At 35.4% G+C, this 15,657-nt stretch overlaps 1 protein-coding gene across 1 annotated transcript in view; it reads right to left on the reverse strand.

Moving 5' to 3' along the window:
• AIMP3 (aaRS-interacting multifunctional protein 3) overlaps positions 1-15,657 on the reverse strand; it is a 76,911-nt gene that overhangs the window by 32,501 nt on the left and 28,753 nt on the right. The window contains exon 3 of the mRNA XM_090401844.1: positions 15,176-15,279. Within this exon, the coding sequence (XP_090257970.1) occupies positions 15,176-15,279 (104 nt within the window). The remainder of the gene's footprint in view (positions 1-15,175; positions 15,280-15,657) is intronic.

The following is a 15,657-nucleotide window of genomic DNA, read 5'->3' on the forward strand; positions in this document are numbered from 1 at the left end:
GAAAGTTTTTTCCACTTGGTTATGCTATAAATTATAGATGCCAAGAAATTATATTCTTGGTTTCATCCTTTATCCAAGTGTAAACAAAGTTTGCACGTGAAGTCACTTCATGACTGGGCTATTGTATATAGAGGTTGATGATTCACATCAATTGTCTTAGCATTCATCACATAATGCAATGCATATCTCCTCACGGACATGTACAATGCTATGCATTATGGGAAGGGCCAGTTTTGACCTTTATTGTACTATAGGTTTATAATAACCTTTTGTGGGTGGGAACCACACTTAAAAAAAATAAATAAATAAAATTTGGACTGTATGCATAAGGAAAGATTTTAAGCTTTTCTCTATTTTATAATATCCCTGTATACTATGTTTACATATGGCAATGATGGGTGGGATGACCTAATTTCTTGCCTGCAGACCAGCTATTCAAGTTTCAATAACCATGAGAAAAGCAAAACCAAACATTTCAACAGTTTACAGTCTGAAAGTGACCATGGAAAACAAATGTCTGTGTAACATGAGATGGATGACAAGGTAATCGATATTATCTGCAAATTTGATAAAAACAATCACATTGTTGCTATCTTCATAAATAATGGAAATAGTGGTTATAACAGTAAATTTGTTCGACACATGGCCAAGCAAATAACATTCCATTCAAGGCCATCTCTTATCTAGGAGGTTGACTACCATCATGAGACTCATGGTTAACTACGGATGTTACGGCATGTGATGAGGACCCTATCCCTTCCACATATTGTCATAAGTATTCATGGCTGTAGATCCGTGTGTGTTCACAGGGATGAAAAACCCGAGTTTCCGGGTGAAAAACCCCTACCTCTGTATGAGACCGACTAACTCACTTTTAGTTGAAAGAGACCAGATAAAGGTTCCTCACATCACGGACAGGAAATGAACCCAGGTCTTTCCGACCAAAGGGCTTCATCCATATCAACTGAGCTACAGAGGCTCTCAAGTGGATAATATACCCACTTTCCAATCTGTAGTATGCGAGTTTAAATCATACTGTGGACATAGATATTTGTGATATCACCACAACCCCACTTATCAGAAGCTTAAAGTAACTTGAAAAGATCCACATTTGGTCTCTAGAGCAGTTTCTTGATTACTTAGCCTAGCACTATCCAACATCTATAAGCAAATGGCCAATTCTTTTTTCTGCAAGTTGATTTAGAAGTATTTGTTGTGTTCAAGTGTTGTGTCCTTAATACAGTTCCTGTACTTTAATTTGATAAATTTCATATCAGAAAATGCTGACTCACAGGCATATTATACATACTGCAAAATACAAAAGTTTTTCTAAATCTGAATTTTTTTATTTTTACAGATGTTCTATTCCAGTTTCTGTTCTACATCTCATAAATGCATACAACTGAAGCTCACACAATTCCAGTTGATCTTTGGAACATGTTTTTTCAAAATGACATTTAAGGGATTGCTGAATAACATGTTACATTAAAGTGCATCAAACTGAGCAAATCTACTGTTGTCAATAAGAGTGTCTAACATTGGAACGAATATTTTGAATTTATATTTGTATCCCATTGCACCATTTCATTAAAAATCTCCTTGAAGGATTTAAAATTAATTAAACTGTTTTTTCTCTAAATTTAACCTTAATAATGGTAATTTGTTTCAAAATCTAGTTATCTATTCTATAATATAAAATGATAAGCGTTTTGTGTCACGTTTTTTGTCAAGTTATTTGAAACTCAGGGGCTACCCTGAGTGTCGAGTCTTTAAAATTCGAGTCATCAGAATTCAAGGAGAACTGGCCTACCAGTCCGGAATTTGGTAGGTTGGACCCAATAGGTGCCGGGGGAACCCCCTTTTGAGTCTTCAAAATTCGAGTCATCAGAATTCAAGGAGAACCGGCCTATCAGTCCGCAACTCGAAGTGGGGGGTAGGCGTCAGGGGGGGCAGACCCCCTAGTGTGGCTATAAAGATTGCTAATATTTTGCCCATTTTCTTTGTAAAGGTGTATTCAAGTATTCTGTACTGTCTTTAAAGAAAGCAAGTGAACTAGAAAAACTAATATCAATGAGATGCTAAAATTTGTGGAATGCTAACGGCATCCTCTTCAGTTAAGATATTTCTTCTTGAAGATTATAAAATCTCTATAAAGAATAACTGAAACATAGCCAGCAAATTCTGTTACATCAAATAAACTGCCATACTTGGCACTGAGCTCATCTAAATAAATTTAGAATTTCCTATATATAAGAGCATGCTTTATGCCTAATAAGATGACGATTTTGACAAATTTATCGGTTACAAGAGACCTACACTCCAGCGACATCCTGCATAAGATTTAGCACACAATACAGTGCAACATAGGACTTCATCTTCTTTTCAGCAATCCTGAGAGTTATAACAAATGGTTCACACTGGTCATAATAAACAGTATATGTGTCAAACCACCATATTCCATCATTGCACACTGCCTTGCAGTATAGTGTATATTATGTATATGCATCTATTATGCATCTTACGACATTCATGTTTGCAATGTTATTTTTAAAGACTTAGCAAAAATTTAAAAAAATTTTTTTAAAAATCATACTTCAGGATTATCTGAAAATTTCATGATACTCCTTACATTGATATCAATCCAGAAAAGCAAAACTATTTTTGCTAAAGGAATTGCTTTCTATCCAACTTACGCTATAAATTAAATGAAATTTATTACGTTAAAGAAGGATTATTAATTTTTACATACAGGAGTATCCCAGTCACACGACACATTAGGTTCCAGACTGCCATCTTATATGAATCACTGCCTTCCCCCCATGACTTGGGGATGCAATTAATGATTTAATAACATTTTTAAGCAGCCACATATGCAAGTAATGATGTAGCCATTATTTATGTAAATAAATCATTTATTGTAGTCCCCCCTTATCCATGGGTTTGCTATCCGCAGTTTCAGTTATCCGCAGTCAACACTAGTCCAAAAATATTAAGTGGAAAATTCCAGAAATAAGCAATAAGCAATTTATAATTACATGAGCAAAGTGGATAATAAAGATCCAACATTATTTCAGAGTGAAATGTTTGTAGAAACAATGAAAGTCTCATAAGTTGACCTGAGAGCTTATATGAGAATACAATCCAAAATTTCTTTACCTTGCACTACTTGATTTAAGTAGCTAAGGAACTCGGGGATGCAGAGGATTCTATTCTCGTAAGCTCTCGGGTCAACTTACAAAACTTTCATAGTTTCTACAAACATTCGACTTTAAAATGATGTTGGATCTAATATCCAATTTGCCTATGTAATTTTACATTGTCGAAATGAAGCGTATCGCTTTTTCTTTTAGTAATAGACAATTCATAAGTTTTTAAATTGCATGCCATTCTGAGTAGTTCTCGGTTATCAGATTGACTGTCACGGTATAGCAGTGCTTGTGTTCAAGTAACCCTTATTTTGCTTAATAATGGCCCCAAAGTGCAAGAGTAGTGATGCTGCCAATTCAGATATGCCAAAGTGAAGCAGTAAAGTGTTTTCTTTTAAGTGAAAAAAAGGTGAAAGTTTTCTTCATAAAATAATAAAATGCATGCTGAGATTATTAAGATTCCATATTCCATTCACATAACTTTTATTACTTTTATGTAAAAGTAATAAAAATAAAGTATGTTGTTACAATTATTCTATTTTATTATTAGTTAGTTGTTAATCTCTTACTTTACCTAATTTATAAATTAAACTTTATCATAGGAATGTATGTATGTATAGGAAAAACATGGTGTATATATATATATATATATATATATATAGGGTTCTATAACTATCTGCGGGGTGTCTTGAAATGTATCCCCAGCTGATGGGGGGGGGGGGACTACTGTATTTATGTCAGTTACATAAACGAAAGATTTAGAATAATTTTTGCAAATAAAAAAAGGGACATGAATGGTAGATCATCTCTTCTTTTCTGTGTATATTTCTCTATAACTAGATCTAAACCTCTTTATATGCGAATTTTTTTTACGCGAATTCAGAGTTAGGCGAATTGGGATATCAAAAATAATTTTTTTTACATGATTTTTTTTCACTTTTATGCGACCAACCTAAAGTCTAATTTAGGAAAAAATCTGTAATTCAAGAAAATTCTGAGAATTTTGTAGAATTGCATTCTCATTTCAATTAAGAAAATTCTAATTTCTTATGAATTTCATTTATTGGGAATTCCCCGAATTACATAACTGACTGCAAAAAAAAAAATCAGTTCTTAGCAGTTTGAATTTGGTGTTTGAGTAGACAACACACTTACCGCATTTTTGTATTTGCATTTTTTAAGTGAAATAAAAATAAAAACCGTGTTATAAAATTAATAATTTTTCCAAGAAATAATAAATGGTAAGCTATGTGTAATTTTCAAACTTTCATTTCATTAACCGAAGATTTTAATCCAGTCCTCACATGATGTTGCCTATAACCAAAAAAAAAAAAAAAAAAAAAAGGAAAGCTGTTTCCTTGGATAAAAAATACAAATTTTAGATCGTCTTCAAACTGGGGAAGGTGCGATGGCTGTAGGTAAGCATTTTGGAATCTGTGAATCAACTGTCAGATCTATAAAGTAAAATGAAGATGCTATTAGAAAAGCGGTATGTTCTGGTACAAAATCAAGTGCGAAATTATCATCATACACAAGGAATGTTGTTCTAGAAAAGGCCGAAAAAGCTTTAGTGATGTGGATAGAAAATAATGTACAAAAAAGAATGCCACGGAAATTCCATCAAGCAATCAGCATTGAGATTTTATGAACAGATTAAAAAACTGCAGCCAGATACTTCATCTCAATCGAGAAAAAAATATGAATTTTGTGCAAGCAATGGTTGGCTGGCTAAGTTTATTATAAGACATGATCTTCATAATATAAAAATTAAAGGATAAACGGCTTCTGCTGATGAAACAGCTACTAAAGGATGTCCACAAAAACTTGCTAAAATAATTGAAGATTGAAGTTACACTCGTGAACAAGTTTGGAATATGGATGAAACCGGCTTTTTCTGGAAAAAAATGCCAAACAGAACTTATGTATCAAAAATGCAAAAAACTGTTGGTGGGTTCAAGGCAGCAAAGGATCGCATAACACTCCTATTTTGTTCGAACGCTTTAGGAGATCGGATGTTAAAACCACTGCTCATAAATCAATCATTAAGACCACGGCCAATGAAAGCCATAGATTTTCAAAAATGCCAGTTCAATGGATGGCCAACAAAAAAGCTTGGGTGACCATTGATATTTTCACTGAGTGGTTCCACAAACATTTTGTGCCAGAAGTTAGACGCTATTTGAATGACAAGGGTCTCGAATTTAAAGTGCTTTTGATTCTTGATAATGCACCTGGTCATCCTGCCACAGAACACCCATATGTGCAATTTTTTTTTTGCCACCCAATACCACATCATCACTACAACCTCTAGATTAGGGTAATTGCGACTTTGAAAACATATTATGTCAGACGAACATTTCAGTACGTTTTGAACAAGCTAAATGATGATGAAACACTGTCAGTTATGGATGTGTGGGAAAAATTTTCAATTATGGATTGTATTGATCAGGTTCGATTATCGTTATCTGAAATGAGACCAGAAACTATGAATGAATGCTGGAAAGCTATTTGGCCCGCATGTGTTAAAGAGAATGCTCCTGTTCCCTTCAATCATACTGCAGAATTCCCCAATATAATAAGTTTGGCATGTGAAATTGGCAGAAAAGGATTCGATGATCTTACGTCGGCAGATATCGAAGAATTGTTAATTGATAAACCTCTTAGCGAAGACGAAATAGTGGAGATTGTTTCTGAGACTCCTGAAAGCGAAGAAGTTAATGACAATGATCAAGATAATCCTACTTTTACTGCTGATATAATTAAAGATCTTAAACTGGCCAGTAATTTAGGCGATTATTTTGCCCAACATGATCCAAATGAAGAACATGCTGGGAAGTTTCCACGTGAGCTTAAGTTGTTAATGTCTTCATACAGAGAATTATATCACGACTTATCTAAAGCATCAACACAGCAATTAATAACTGAGTTCATGCCTAAAACTACTGAAACAACCAGTGGTACTTTTGTTCAAGACATGACAAGAATTTCACAAGTTGAGGTGGAAGTTGATGACGATAATACCATATCTAGTAGTTCTAGTGATATTACAGTCTCACGAAAATGAAAGCTTTCGCATTTATTGTCAGAAACTGATAGCGAATAACATAATTTTTTTATAGAATCCTTAGCAAACAACTGAAATGAATATGTTTTTTTTTTAAATTATTAAAATTCATTATATGTATGTGTGTGTGTTCTCCATGAAATGTAAATAAAAATCTTATGATTCCAACGAATTTAATGTTTGTTTTTTTCATTCTTTTGCTTATATTTCAGGTTTGGAACCAATCTTCACTTTTTCTATGGCGTCAGTAGTTCTTTTTACGCGAATTCTATTTACGCGTAATTTTTAGGAATGTATCTATCGCGTAAAAAGATAAACCTCTCATCTTTTAGGTGTATATTTCTGTTTAGGTGTATATTTTTCTATGTTGGTCTAAAATATGCCTCACCACTAAATTTAATGATTTTAATCTTGTGTTGAATGTTATGAATAGCTTTAGGAGTCTTCACTGGGAAGGAACAGTACCCTTTGATTTTGATCTGACATTATTAACAACAATAAAATAAAACAAGACTTACAGTTTATAATTCACAGCAACACAACTTAGCTTCTTTTGAAAGAGATTCGTCTGTTAATTTCAAAATAACTGTTTGTTTCCTTCATAATGTAGGAGTTAAATGTTTGGAGAAATTGTTATTTAGGGAGAATATGGTAGTGCAAAACCAGGGAAACTAGAGATGTTAGGAAGGATGAAATCAAGCATCTGTCTGGCCATCCCTGATAAATGAGCATGGATACAGTAATGATTATGCAATGCCAAATGGGATTTCACAGGTCTCCAGTTTAAATGGATTGGTAATGACATCACACAAAGGAAGTATGGGTACAAAGGGACATTTATTTATTTATTCGTATGGAGTTTCCTCCCTTTTCTCCCCCATCCCTATTGGGGAGAGTTGAGCCCCCTCGTGGGGGGGTTAGGTATTTATGGCTATAGATCCGTGTGTGTTCACGGGGCCGGTTTGCCTGCTTGCAGGATGAAAAACACCAGATAAACTGGTGGAAAATACCCTACTGCCCATGCCCAAGACCGGCTAACTTGGCTATGGCTGAGGAAGATCCTCAAATTCCTCATGTCTTTGATGGGAATCGAACCTGGGACACTCCTTCCCCAGTCATATGGTTGCAAAGCGCACAGCCACTAGGCTAACCCCGCAGACAAAGGGACATTGAAATGCACGTACACAAATGCAAGAAGTATCAGGAATGAGGGTGAGGAGTTTTTGGCATTGGTAAACTTAGCTTGGCCAAAAATTATAGGGATAGAATGTAAAGGGTATTGCATTTTGGAGGAGGAGAGGAGAAGAAGTGAGGTATTGCTGATGATAGCTGCAGAATTACAAACAATAAAATTAGAAGTTAATAAGGATATTAGGTCCAAGGGAGATGGTTCATTTGAGGCTGTCTGGTGTGGGATAGAGGCAAATAGGACAAAATACATTGTTGGATCCTGGTCTGTAGCAGTATCCACAGGAAGGTGTAGATACCATGTATTGGCAAATCAGCTCAATGAGTGTAGGCCAAACAATTATTATGGGAGACTAACTATGAGGACATTGACTGGACAGAGGGAGATAGAAGTAGTATTTATACAATTGCTAAGGGATAATTCCATGAAACAACATGTTATAGAGGGAACAAGGGGGTTTGACGGTGTTGGATCTAATAATAGCTTCAGAAGATGTATCCATAATCAAAGTAGACACTTTCCCTCCAATTAGGGAGAGTGACCATGCTGTCTTGTTCTGGGAAGTTGCCAAAGACGTGGAGTTCTCTGTCAAGAAGGGGTTTATGTTCAACTATAAGGCCGGTGATTATGAGACTTGGGAATCATCTTGGAACAGTGCCATGGCTTGAGAAGCTACAAGGAAAGAATGTCAGTAGTGCATGGCACTACTAATATTCTTTCCTCAAGCAATCTCTGGTATCCAAGTGGTCAGAGATTGCTTAAGGGTAGCAATATCAGACTGCATACCAAAGGTCAGGAGGTTAAACCAAGTTGGAATTAAGTGGATGAGTAGGGATATGAAGCAAGAGTTGGAAAAAAAAAAAAAAAAAAGGAAGCATAGTGTAGGAAATATAAAGAAAATAGTGAGTGAGAGAGAAAACAGTACAAAGTGCAAGCAAGAAAAGTGATGACTAGTATGGTAAGGAATGCCAAATCAGACTATGAGAGAGAATTAGCCAAACAGGCCAAAGTAAACCCAAAGGAGTTTATTCGTTATGCAGCAAGTAAAGGGAAAAAATGACTATGGCAGAATGACTTTAAACAATGCTTAAGGTAGGTAGGAAGATGACTGAGCCAAAAGAAACAGTTAAATTGCTGAGTGATTATTCAGGTGGAGATTTTACAGAGACACAAATCAAAATTGAGATAGATGGACAGGAGGTGTTCAGCATATTAATAATATGAATGTGAACACAGCAGTGAGACTAGATGGCATATCAGCCCATGTATTACGTGAATGTGCAAGAGAATGGCATTTCCTCTGAAGAAGATGTTCAAACTATGTCTCATCTCTGGCAGGGTTCCAAGGGAGTGGAAAGAGGGTAAAATAGTAAACTGAATAAAGGTGGCTCCAAGACAGAGGTAGCAAACTACAGACCAATTAATATCTTGGGAATGGTTGTTAAAGTATTGAAAAGTTGGTGAAAGGTAAAATACAACATTGGGTGGATAGGGATGTGATACATTATAGAAGGCAGCATGGCTTTGGAAAGGGTAGGTCCTGTCTTAGTAACTTATTCACATTTTATAATCAAGTGACAGCAGAATTGGATAAAGATAATCGCTACCATGACACTGCTCAACTTTACCAAAGAATTTGACAGAATACTACATGGAAAACTATTACAACAACTGGAGAGAATGAGAATGGATATGAGGCTAGTAGCATGGATAGTGGGATGGCTGATGGACAGACACCAGAGAGTAGCATATAGTGGGATGGAGTCTAGGAGAATGATGGTGACTAATGGAGTTGAGCAGAGTAGTACCACAGGGTTCGGTACTAGGCCAGTACCCTTTAATTTGAATATCAATGACATAGGGAAAGATTTAAGAGGGGATATTCAGTTGTTTGGTGATAATGCAAATCTGGGGAGAGATAATTGATAAAGGTGATGTAGATATCCTGCAGGATGATTTAAATAAATTGGCATTGTGGGCAAATGATAATGACTGTCATTTTAATGTTGCAAAATGTAAGGTTATGCACTTTGGATTGAAAATGTTGCATATGGTGTATCATATTGATGGTATTGGTTTGCAAGAAATTGATGAGGCTAGGGACTTGGGGATAATGGTGGACAAAGATTTAAAGTTCAGAGGTAATATTGCAAAAGTTGGTAAAATAGCTCAATTAATTACTTGGATGTTGAAAAACACACTGACAAGTAAAGATAAAGAAGTTATTATCCCTCTTTATAAGGTTATGATTCACCCACATCTTGACTACTGTGCACAGATTTAGTCACCTGTGTTTCTTGAGGACCAGGTGGTGGTTGAAAAGATTCAGAGACAAGTGATCAGGATGGCGAGAGGTCTGTGGAATACTCACGACAAGGATAGGTTGAAGGTTTGTGGGTTACAAAGTTTAACAGATAGGCAGAAAGGAGAGGACATGACAGAAATTTTTAAGATATTTTTCAATATATGAATAGTCAGAGGGTCAAAGCTGTATAACTGAGAGGAGACCTCCACATAACCTTTAAAGGAATGCGGAGAACCGACCAGGGCTTCTGACCTAATGCCCAATCCTCACCTTCTCGTGGTGCACCCTGTTGGGTATCTACTTTGATACTGAACGAACGAGGATGGGCTGGCAATTTGGGATTTAGCCGACCAAATTGTATTCTTATTGGTTAAACCAAAATAAAAAATGATGGTACAACATGACAAAATTTCATGCCGGCTGGGGCGTCGCCCGGTTAAACAAGGCCCCCGTTGTTTTCGCCAGGGAACCAGGGCGAACAACGAAAAGTCAGCTACTGGAACAAATCTGAAAACAAACCCCAACTCAACATCACCAGAGTTAAAGATCGGTACTATCAATGTAAGAAGCCTGAATGGCAAAGAAATGGAGCTAGCTGAGGAATTAGATAAGTACCAGATCGACATAATGGGGGTGACTGAAACAAAAAAGACCAAAACTGGTGAGATCTTTCTGAGCAATAAATACAAAATGTTATACTCAGGCAATAACAATCAAGGAAAAGAAGGAGTAGCCATAGTATTCAACACAAAATACGAGGCTAATCTTCTTGAATGGCAGTCAGTCTCAAGTAGAGTAATGTGGGCAAATATGAGAATGGGGAACTGGACAATGAGACTCATTTGTGCCTATGGTCCCACAGAAGGTTCTACTAAGGTAGAAGTGGAGGAATTTTTTGAGGCTTTAGAAAAAGCAACTGACACAATGAAAAAGGAAAAGTTGGTCCTTGTTGGGGATCTAAATAGTAGAGTAGGAAATGATTGTGAGACATACAAAAATATTTTGGGAAAATTTGGAGAAAAGAGCAAAGCTAATAATAATGGCAAATATCTGTTGGATTTCTGCTCAGGACATGGACTGGTTATTACTAACACCATGTTCCAACATAAAAATGTGCACAAATTCACATGGAGAGAAGAGGCTAGGAATAAGAAAAGTCTCATTGACTATGTTATTGTTGATAGTGATGTTTTCTCCCTGGTGCAGGACACCAGAGTGTACAGAGGATTTGAAATTGGAAGTGATCACTATTTAGTCTTGAGCAGGATAAAATTGAATTTCATATTGAAAAGAATAACATGTAAGAAAGTTTTAAAGCGAATAAAAGTTGAGCAGCTCTCAGATGTAAACTGTAGACTAAAATACAGAAATATTATTGAAAAGAAAATGAAAGAGTTTGAGAACAGGAATCAAACCTTGGAGATTCAGTGGCAAACTCTGAAAGAAACATTGATTGATTCTGCCAGAGAGGCATGTGGTGAGGTTGTCTGTAAGGATAAAAAAAATCAGAACTCCCTGGTGGACACAGGAAGTTAAAGAGGCAGTGAAGGAAAAGAAGAAAGCATACCAAAAGTTCCTGTCAAATAAGTCAGCTTGTGCTCTTAGAGAATATAGAGACAAATGCAAGAATGCTAAACACTGTGTAAAACTAGCTAAACAAAAGTCATGGGAGGACTTTGGCAAGAATATAGAACATAAATATCAAGAAGGTGGCAAAATATTCTGGAGGTTGTTGAAGAAACTTAAGAATGGAGGAAAGAGTGCTGTAAAAGGAATTAGAGATGATAAAGGTGACATGAAAACGGGAGAAAAAGATATCCTTGAAGTATGGAGTAATTACTTTGAAAAACTGCTAAATGAAACAAGCAGTGATGACAGCACAGTGGTAAAAAACACTGACCAGGCATGCAGTCAGGAATACATATCCATACTTGAAGTAGAAAAAGGCATCAAAGGCTTGAAATGTGGAAAGGCAGCAGGAGTAGATGATATTCGACCAGAAATGCTGAAGTATGGTGGTATAAGAGTCTTACAGTGGCTGCACTGCATAGTTCAGAAAGCCTGGACAGAGGGACGAATTCCCGATGATTGGAGTAGAGCTCTCATAGTACCCATATATAAAAAGGGAAATAAAACTGAATGTGAGAATTACAGAGGTATTTCCCTACTGAGTGTTCCTGGCAAGATCTATGCAAGTATACTTGAGAAACGGTTGAGAAGAATTGTGGAAGAAAAGCTTGGTGAAGAACAAGCTGGATTCAGGCCAAATAGAGGCTGTCAGGATCAGCTCTTCACTTTACGACAAATAGTCGAGAAAGCATGGGAATATAACAAAGATCTGTATTTAAGTTTTGTCGATTTGGAAAAGGCATATGACAAGGTGCCAAGAGAGAAGCTATTCAATACGCTGCAGTTATATGGTGTCAATGGGGCATTATATCAAGCAATACTTAGTCTTTATTTGAGTTGTGAGTCAGCAGTTAGAATTGAAGGAAGTACAGGAAGATGGTTTAATGTTAAATCTGGTGTGAGACAAGGATGTACATTATCCCCTCTGTTATTCATTATCTATATGGATCACATTATGAAGGAATGTGGTATTAAACCTGATATCAAAATTGGAGATGTTAATGTCAGCTCTTTGCTTTATGCGGATGATGTTATACTTCTAAATAAATCCGCTACAAGTCTGCAAGATTCTCTGACTAAATTCAATTGCTGTTGTAATAGATATGGTATGAAGGTCAGCAATAAAAAGACAAAGACAATGAAAATAGGCAGAATCATTGAAAATGTCAACTGTGTTGTGAATGGAGAACCTGTGGAACAAGTAAAACATTTCAGCTACTTAGGCACAATTTTTACTGAAGATGGTAAACTAAATATAGAAATAGACAACAGAATCAGCAAAGCTGGTATGGTGGGAAGTCAATTGAATAAATTCATATGGAATAAGAAAGAAATTAGTCGGAACACTAAATTAGCTGTATACAAGACTGTGTTCAAACCAATTTTAACTTATGGATCTGAGAGCTGGGTCAGAAGTAAAACACTTGACCAAAGACTAGAGACCGCAGATATGAGAGTCCTGAGAAAGATTAGAGGCGTGAACAGATGGCATCAATGGCAATATCATATTAAAAATGAGGATATTAGGAAAGAACTTGACATTGTCAGCATCCAGGAATGCATTAGCAGAGCTAATCTCAGATGGTATGGTCACTTAAATAGAATGGGAGAGGAAAGATTAGCAAAACAAGTGTTCTCTGCCAGGTTGGCAGGAAAACGACCCAGAGGAAGACCAAAATATAGGTGGATTGATACGGTACAAAGTGCCTTAGACGATAGAAATATAAGATCTGATAATGTTGGAGTCTTGACAAGTAACAGACTGATTTGGAGGAAAATTGTAGATAGGAAGTTAGTAATGATGTAATTTTTTCATGTAGTACTGTCATATCCTGTACACCCCTTGAGGGTACATGGCAGGAATTTGATGATGATGATGATGAATAGTCAGAAAACTACTATTTTTGGAAGTTATGTAAAGTGTGGTTAGTAGGGGATGTGCAGACCAGATTTTTTGCATGAAGTGGTGAGTGAGTGGAATGGATTCAAGGAGAAGTATGATAGGATTTCTGAGTATGATGGTTGATTTGGATCTCCTGTAATGAGTCTCCAGACTCCATAAAGATGCCCTAAATAATAATAATGCTCTTTTCCACCTTTTTTGGCTTAAGGATTCCTTTAAACTATATTTCTCCCTAAACTTCCAACTTTTTAGAATGTCTTCTCTGTTCTATTATTCTCTCACACTAATACAACTTCCTCTTCAGAAGTACAAACTTAGCACAGGTGCACTACTAGCTGGCGCAGCATGATGGAAGTAAAACATTCACCTGTAGCAAACAAGACTACAGTTCTTTAATGGTGTGAAAATGTTGCTGGAAAGCTCAATATTGTCTTCTCTCAAATTTAAGTTACAGAAATAAAAAAAACTAAATTAGAGATGAGTCCTTTTTACAAATAAATATCATAATTAAACAGTTTGCAACAGGCTATAACTATACAAAGATTTCTCTTTCATGTAACATTAGTAAAGAAATTTCTGATTACAAAAAAATGCACTTTTTCTATACATCTAGAAAATGTTTACACACACACAATAAAATTAAAAGATATCTTTTTTTTCATTATTTATTCATATCTGCTACGACTAAAAAAAAAATAATAATAATAATAATCTGATATCAATAAATAGCAGCAATCCTACAACAGAAAGATGGAGCAAGCAATGACGTCATAAATAAACTGAGTCCAGAGAACCTATGCATTCAGCTGATTCACGGCATCATCATCTCATTAAAGCTACTGTGTGAGCAAATGTGGCATGTAAATGGACATTGGCCAAAACTGAAAATTGTCGTATCAGTGGATCGTTATAAAGCAACACATCAAAAGGTGGGGTCTTACTGTACTGTGTGTGTATTTTTTGAAGGCAAGAATGGCATAGTACTTGGCACGGGAGTTGAGCTGAGATGAGACAGCATATAACATGAGATGAGATGAAATGACATGGTTCAACTTCAAACACTTCTCTTATATACCATCTCAGGTAAGATCCAGTCCCATACCAAGTATGTCATTCTTACCTTCAAAAAATGTATACACTGGTATGTCAAAATTAATAAATCCTCTCTAATCATTTAATTAATATCTTTTTTTAGCCTAAGCTAGATACAGAGGAAACTCCATTATCAAAAATACGTTTACTTTTAATAGTAGTTGGAAGGGGATCAATCGTTCAATGCTGTTGGCACACTCTCCCTCGATGAGTCTTTGGACTCCCTGTAGGTGTCACACAATAATAATAATAAACTTCAAATTATTTTGCTATGTTTAGTTTCCTTATGCAGATTTTCCATGAATAGTAAGAGAAGTAAGCTATCATCATAACTTTTTGAATCTAAAATAATAAAAAAAAAAAAAAAAAAAGAAAGAGATTCCCAAGGACTGAAATTTACACTGAAGTTTAAAAATATCACCCCCCCACCTTATGAACAAAAATAAATACAATATTGGCACCAATGCTTTAATTAAATGTAATTTTCACTAACACAGGTTGCTGCTATATCACATATCCTTTTATAGTACCAAAATCAAAAAGACAAAACATTAAAAGAACTAGATACAATTCATTCTCACTATACAAAACTGCTATAACGAACTTACTCACTACAAAACTACTGAAAAAGTCCCGAGTAAAGCCTCATTGGCACAATGTTATGCTAAAAGAAATTCCTTCAGTCCTTACAGGTTTAATATAATAAGTCAGTTTATTTTAAAAATGTATAAAATGTTTAACATTACATTTTATATCAGAAATCTCAGACAGATTCATATTTTTCAAATTTATTATTCATATTTTAAATGATAATAAATAGAGAGGAAGAATACAACATTTACTGTACCTTTAAAACTATATGTATTTCAGTTTGACAAATAAATTTCTTCTTTTGCAAAATCCAATATTCTATCCACTGATAAATTGAAGCTTGATCTTCTGGAGTTTTACCTGGTGATAAGAATGTTTGAAGAACACATCAGAGCTGTAATGTGAAATTTTATTGTATAAAATGTTTACACAATTATGAATTAATTTTTTTTTTTAATGGAATGAATGTGAAATACATATATATGAAAATCTATAAGGAATTTTCCTTATAGATTCAAAAATTACCTTGCGGTCTTCTTCGGCCTTGGATCACAATGAAAAAACAAATATTCCGAATGGAGTTTGGGTAGTCAATAATATACATCTACTGATCAAACCAGAAAGAGCATGTTTACTAATCCAAGAAACAAAAGGAACAAAAAAGAGAAATTCCTGACAAAAGTACACATGCCAATAAAAATTATTTGCATGAGTGAAAACTGATTAACAGGATGCTTC

The sequence above is a fragment of the Typopeltis vanoorti genome, chromosome 12 (genome assembly GCF_054136105.1).
Source record: "Typopeltis vanoorti isolate ZY-2024b chromosome 12, IOZ_Tvanoo_1.0, whole genome shotgun sequence".
Taxonomy (NCBI): Eukaryota; Metazoa; Arthropoda; class Arachnida; order Uropygi; family Thelyphonidae; genus Typopeltis; species Typopeltis vanoorti.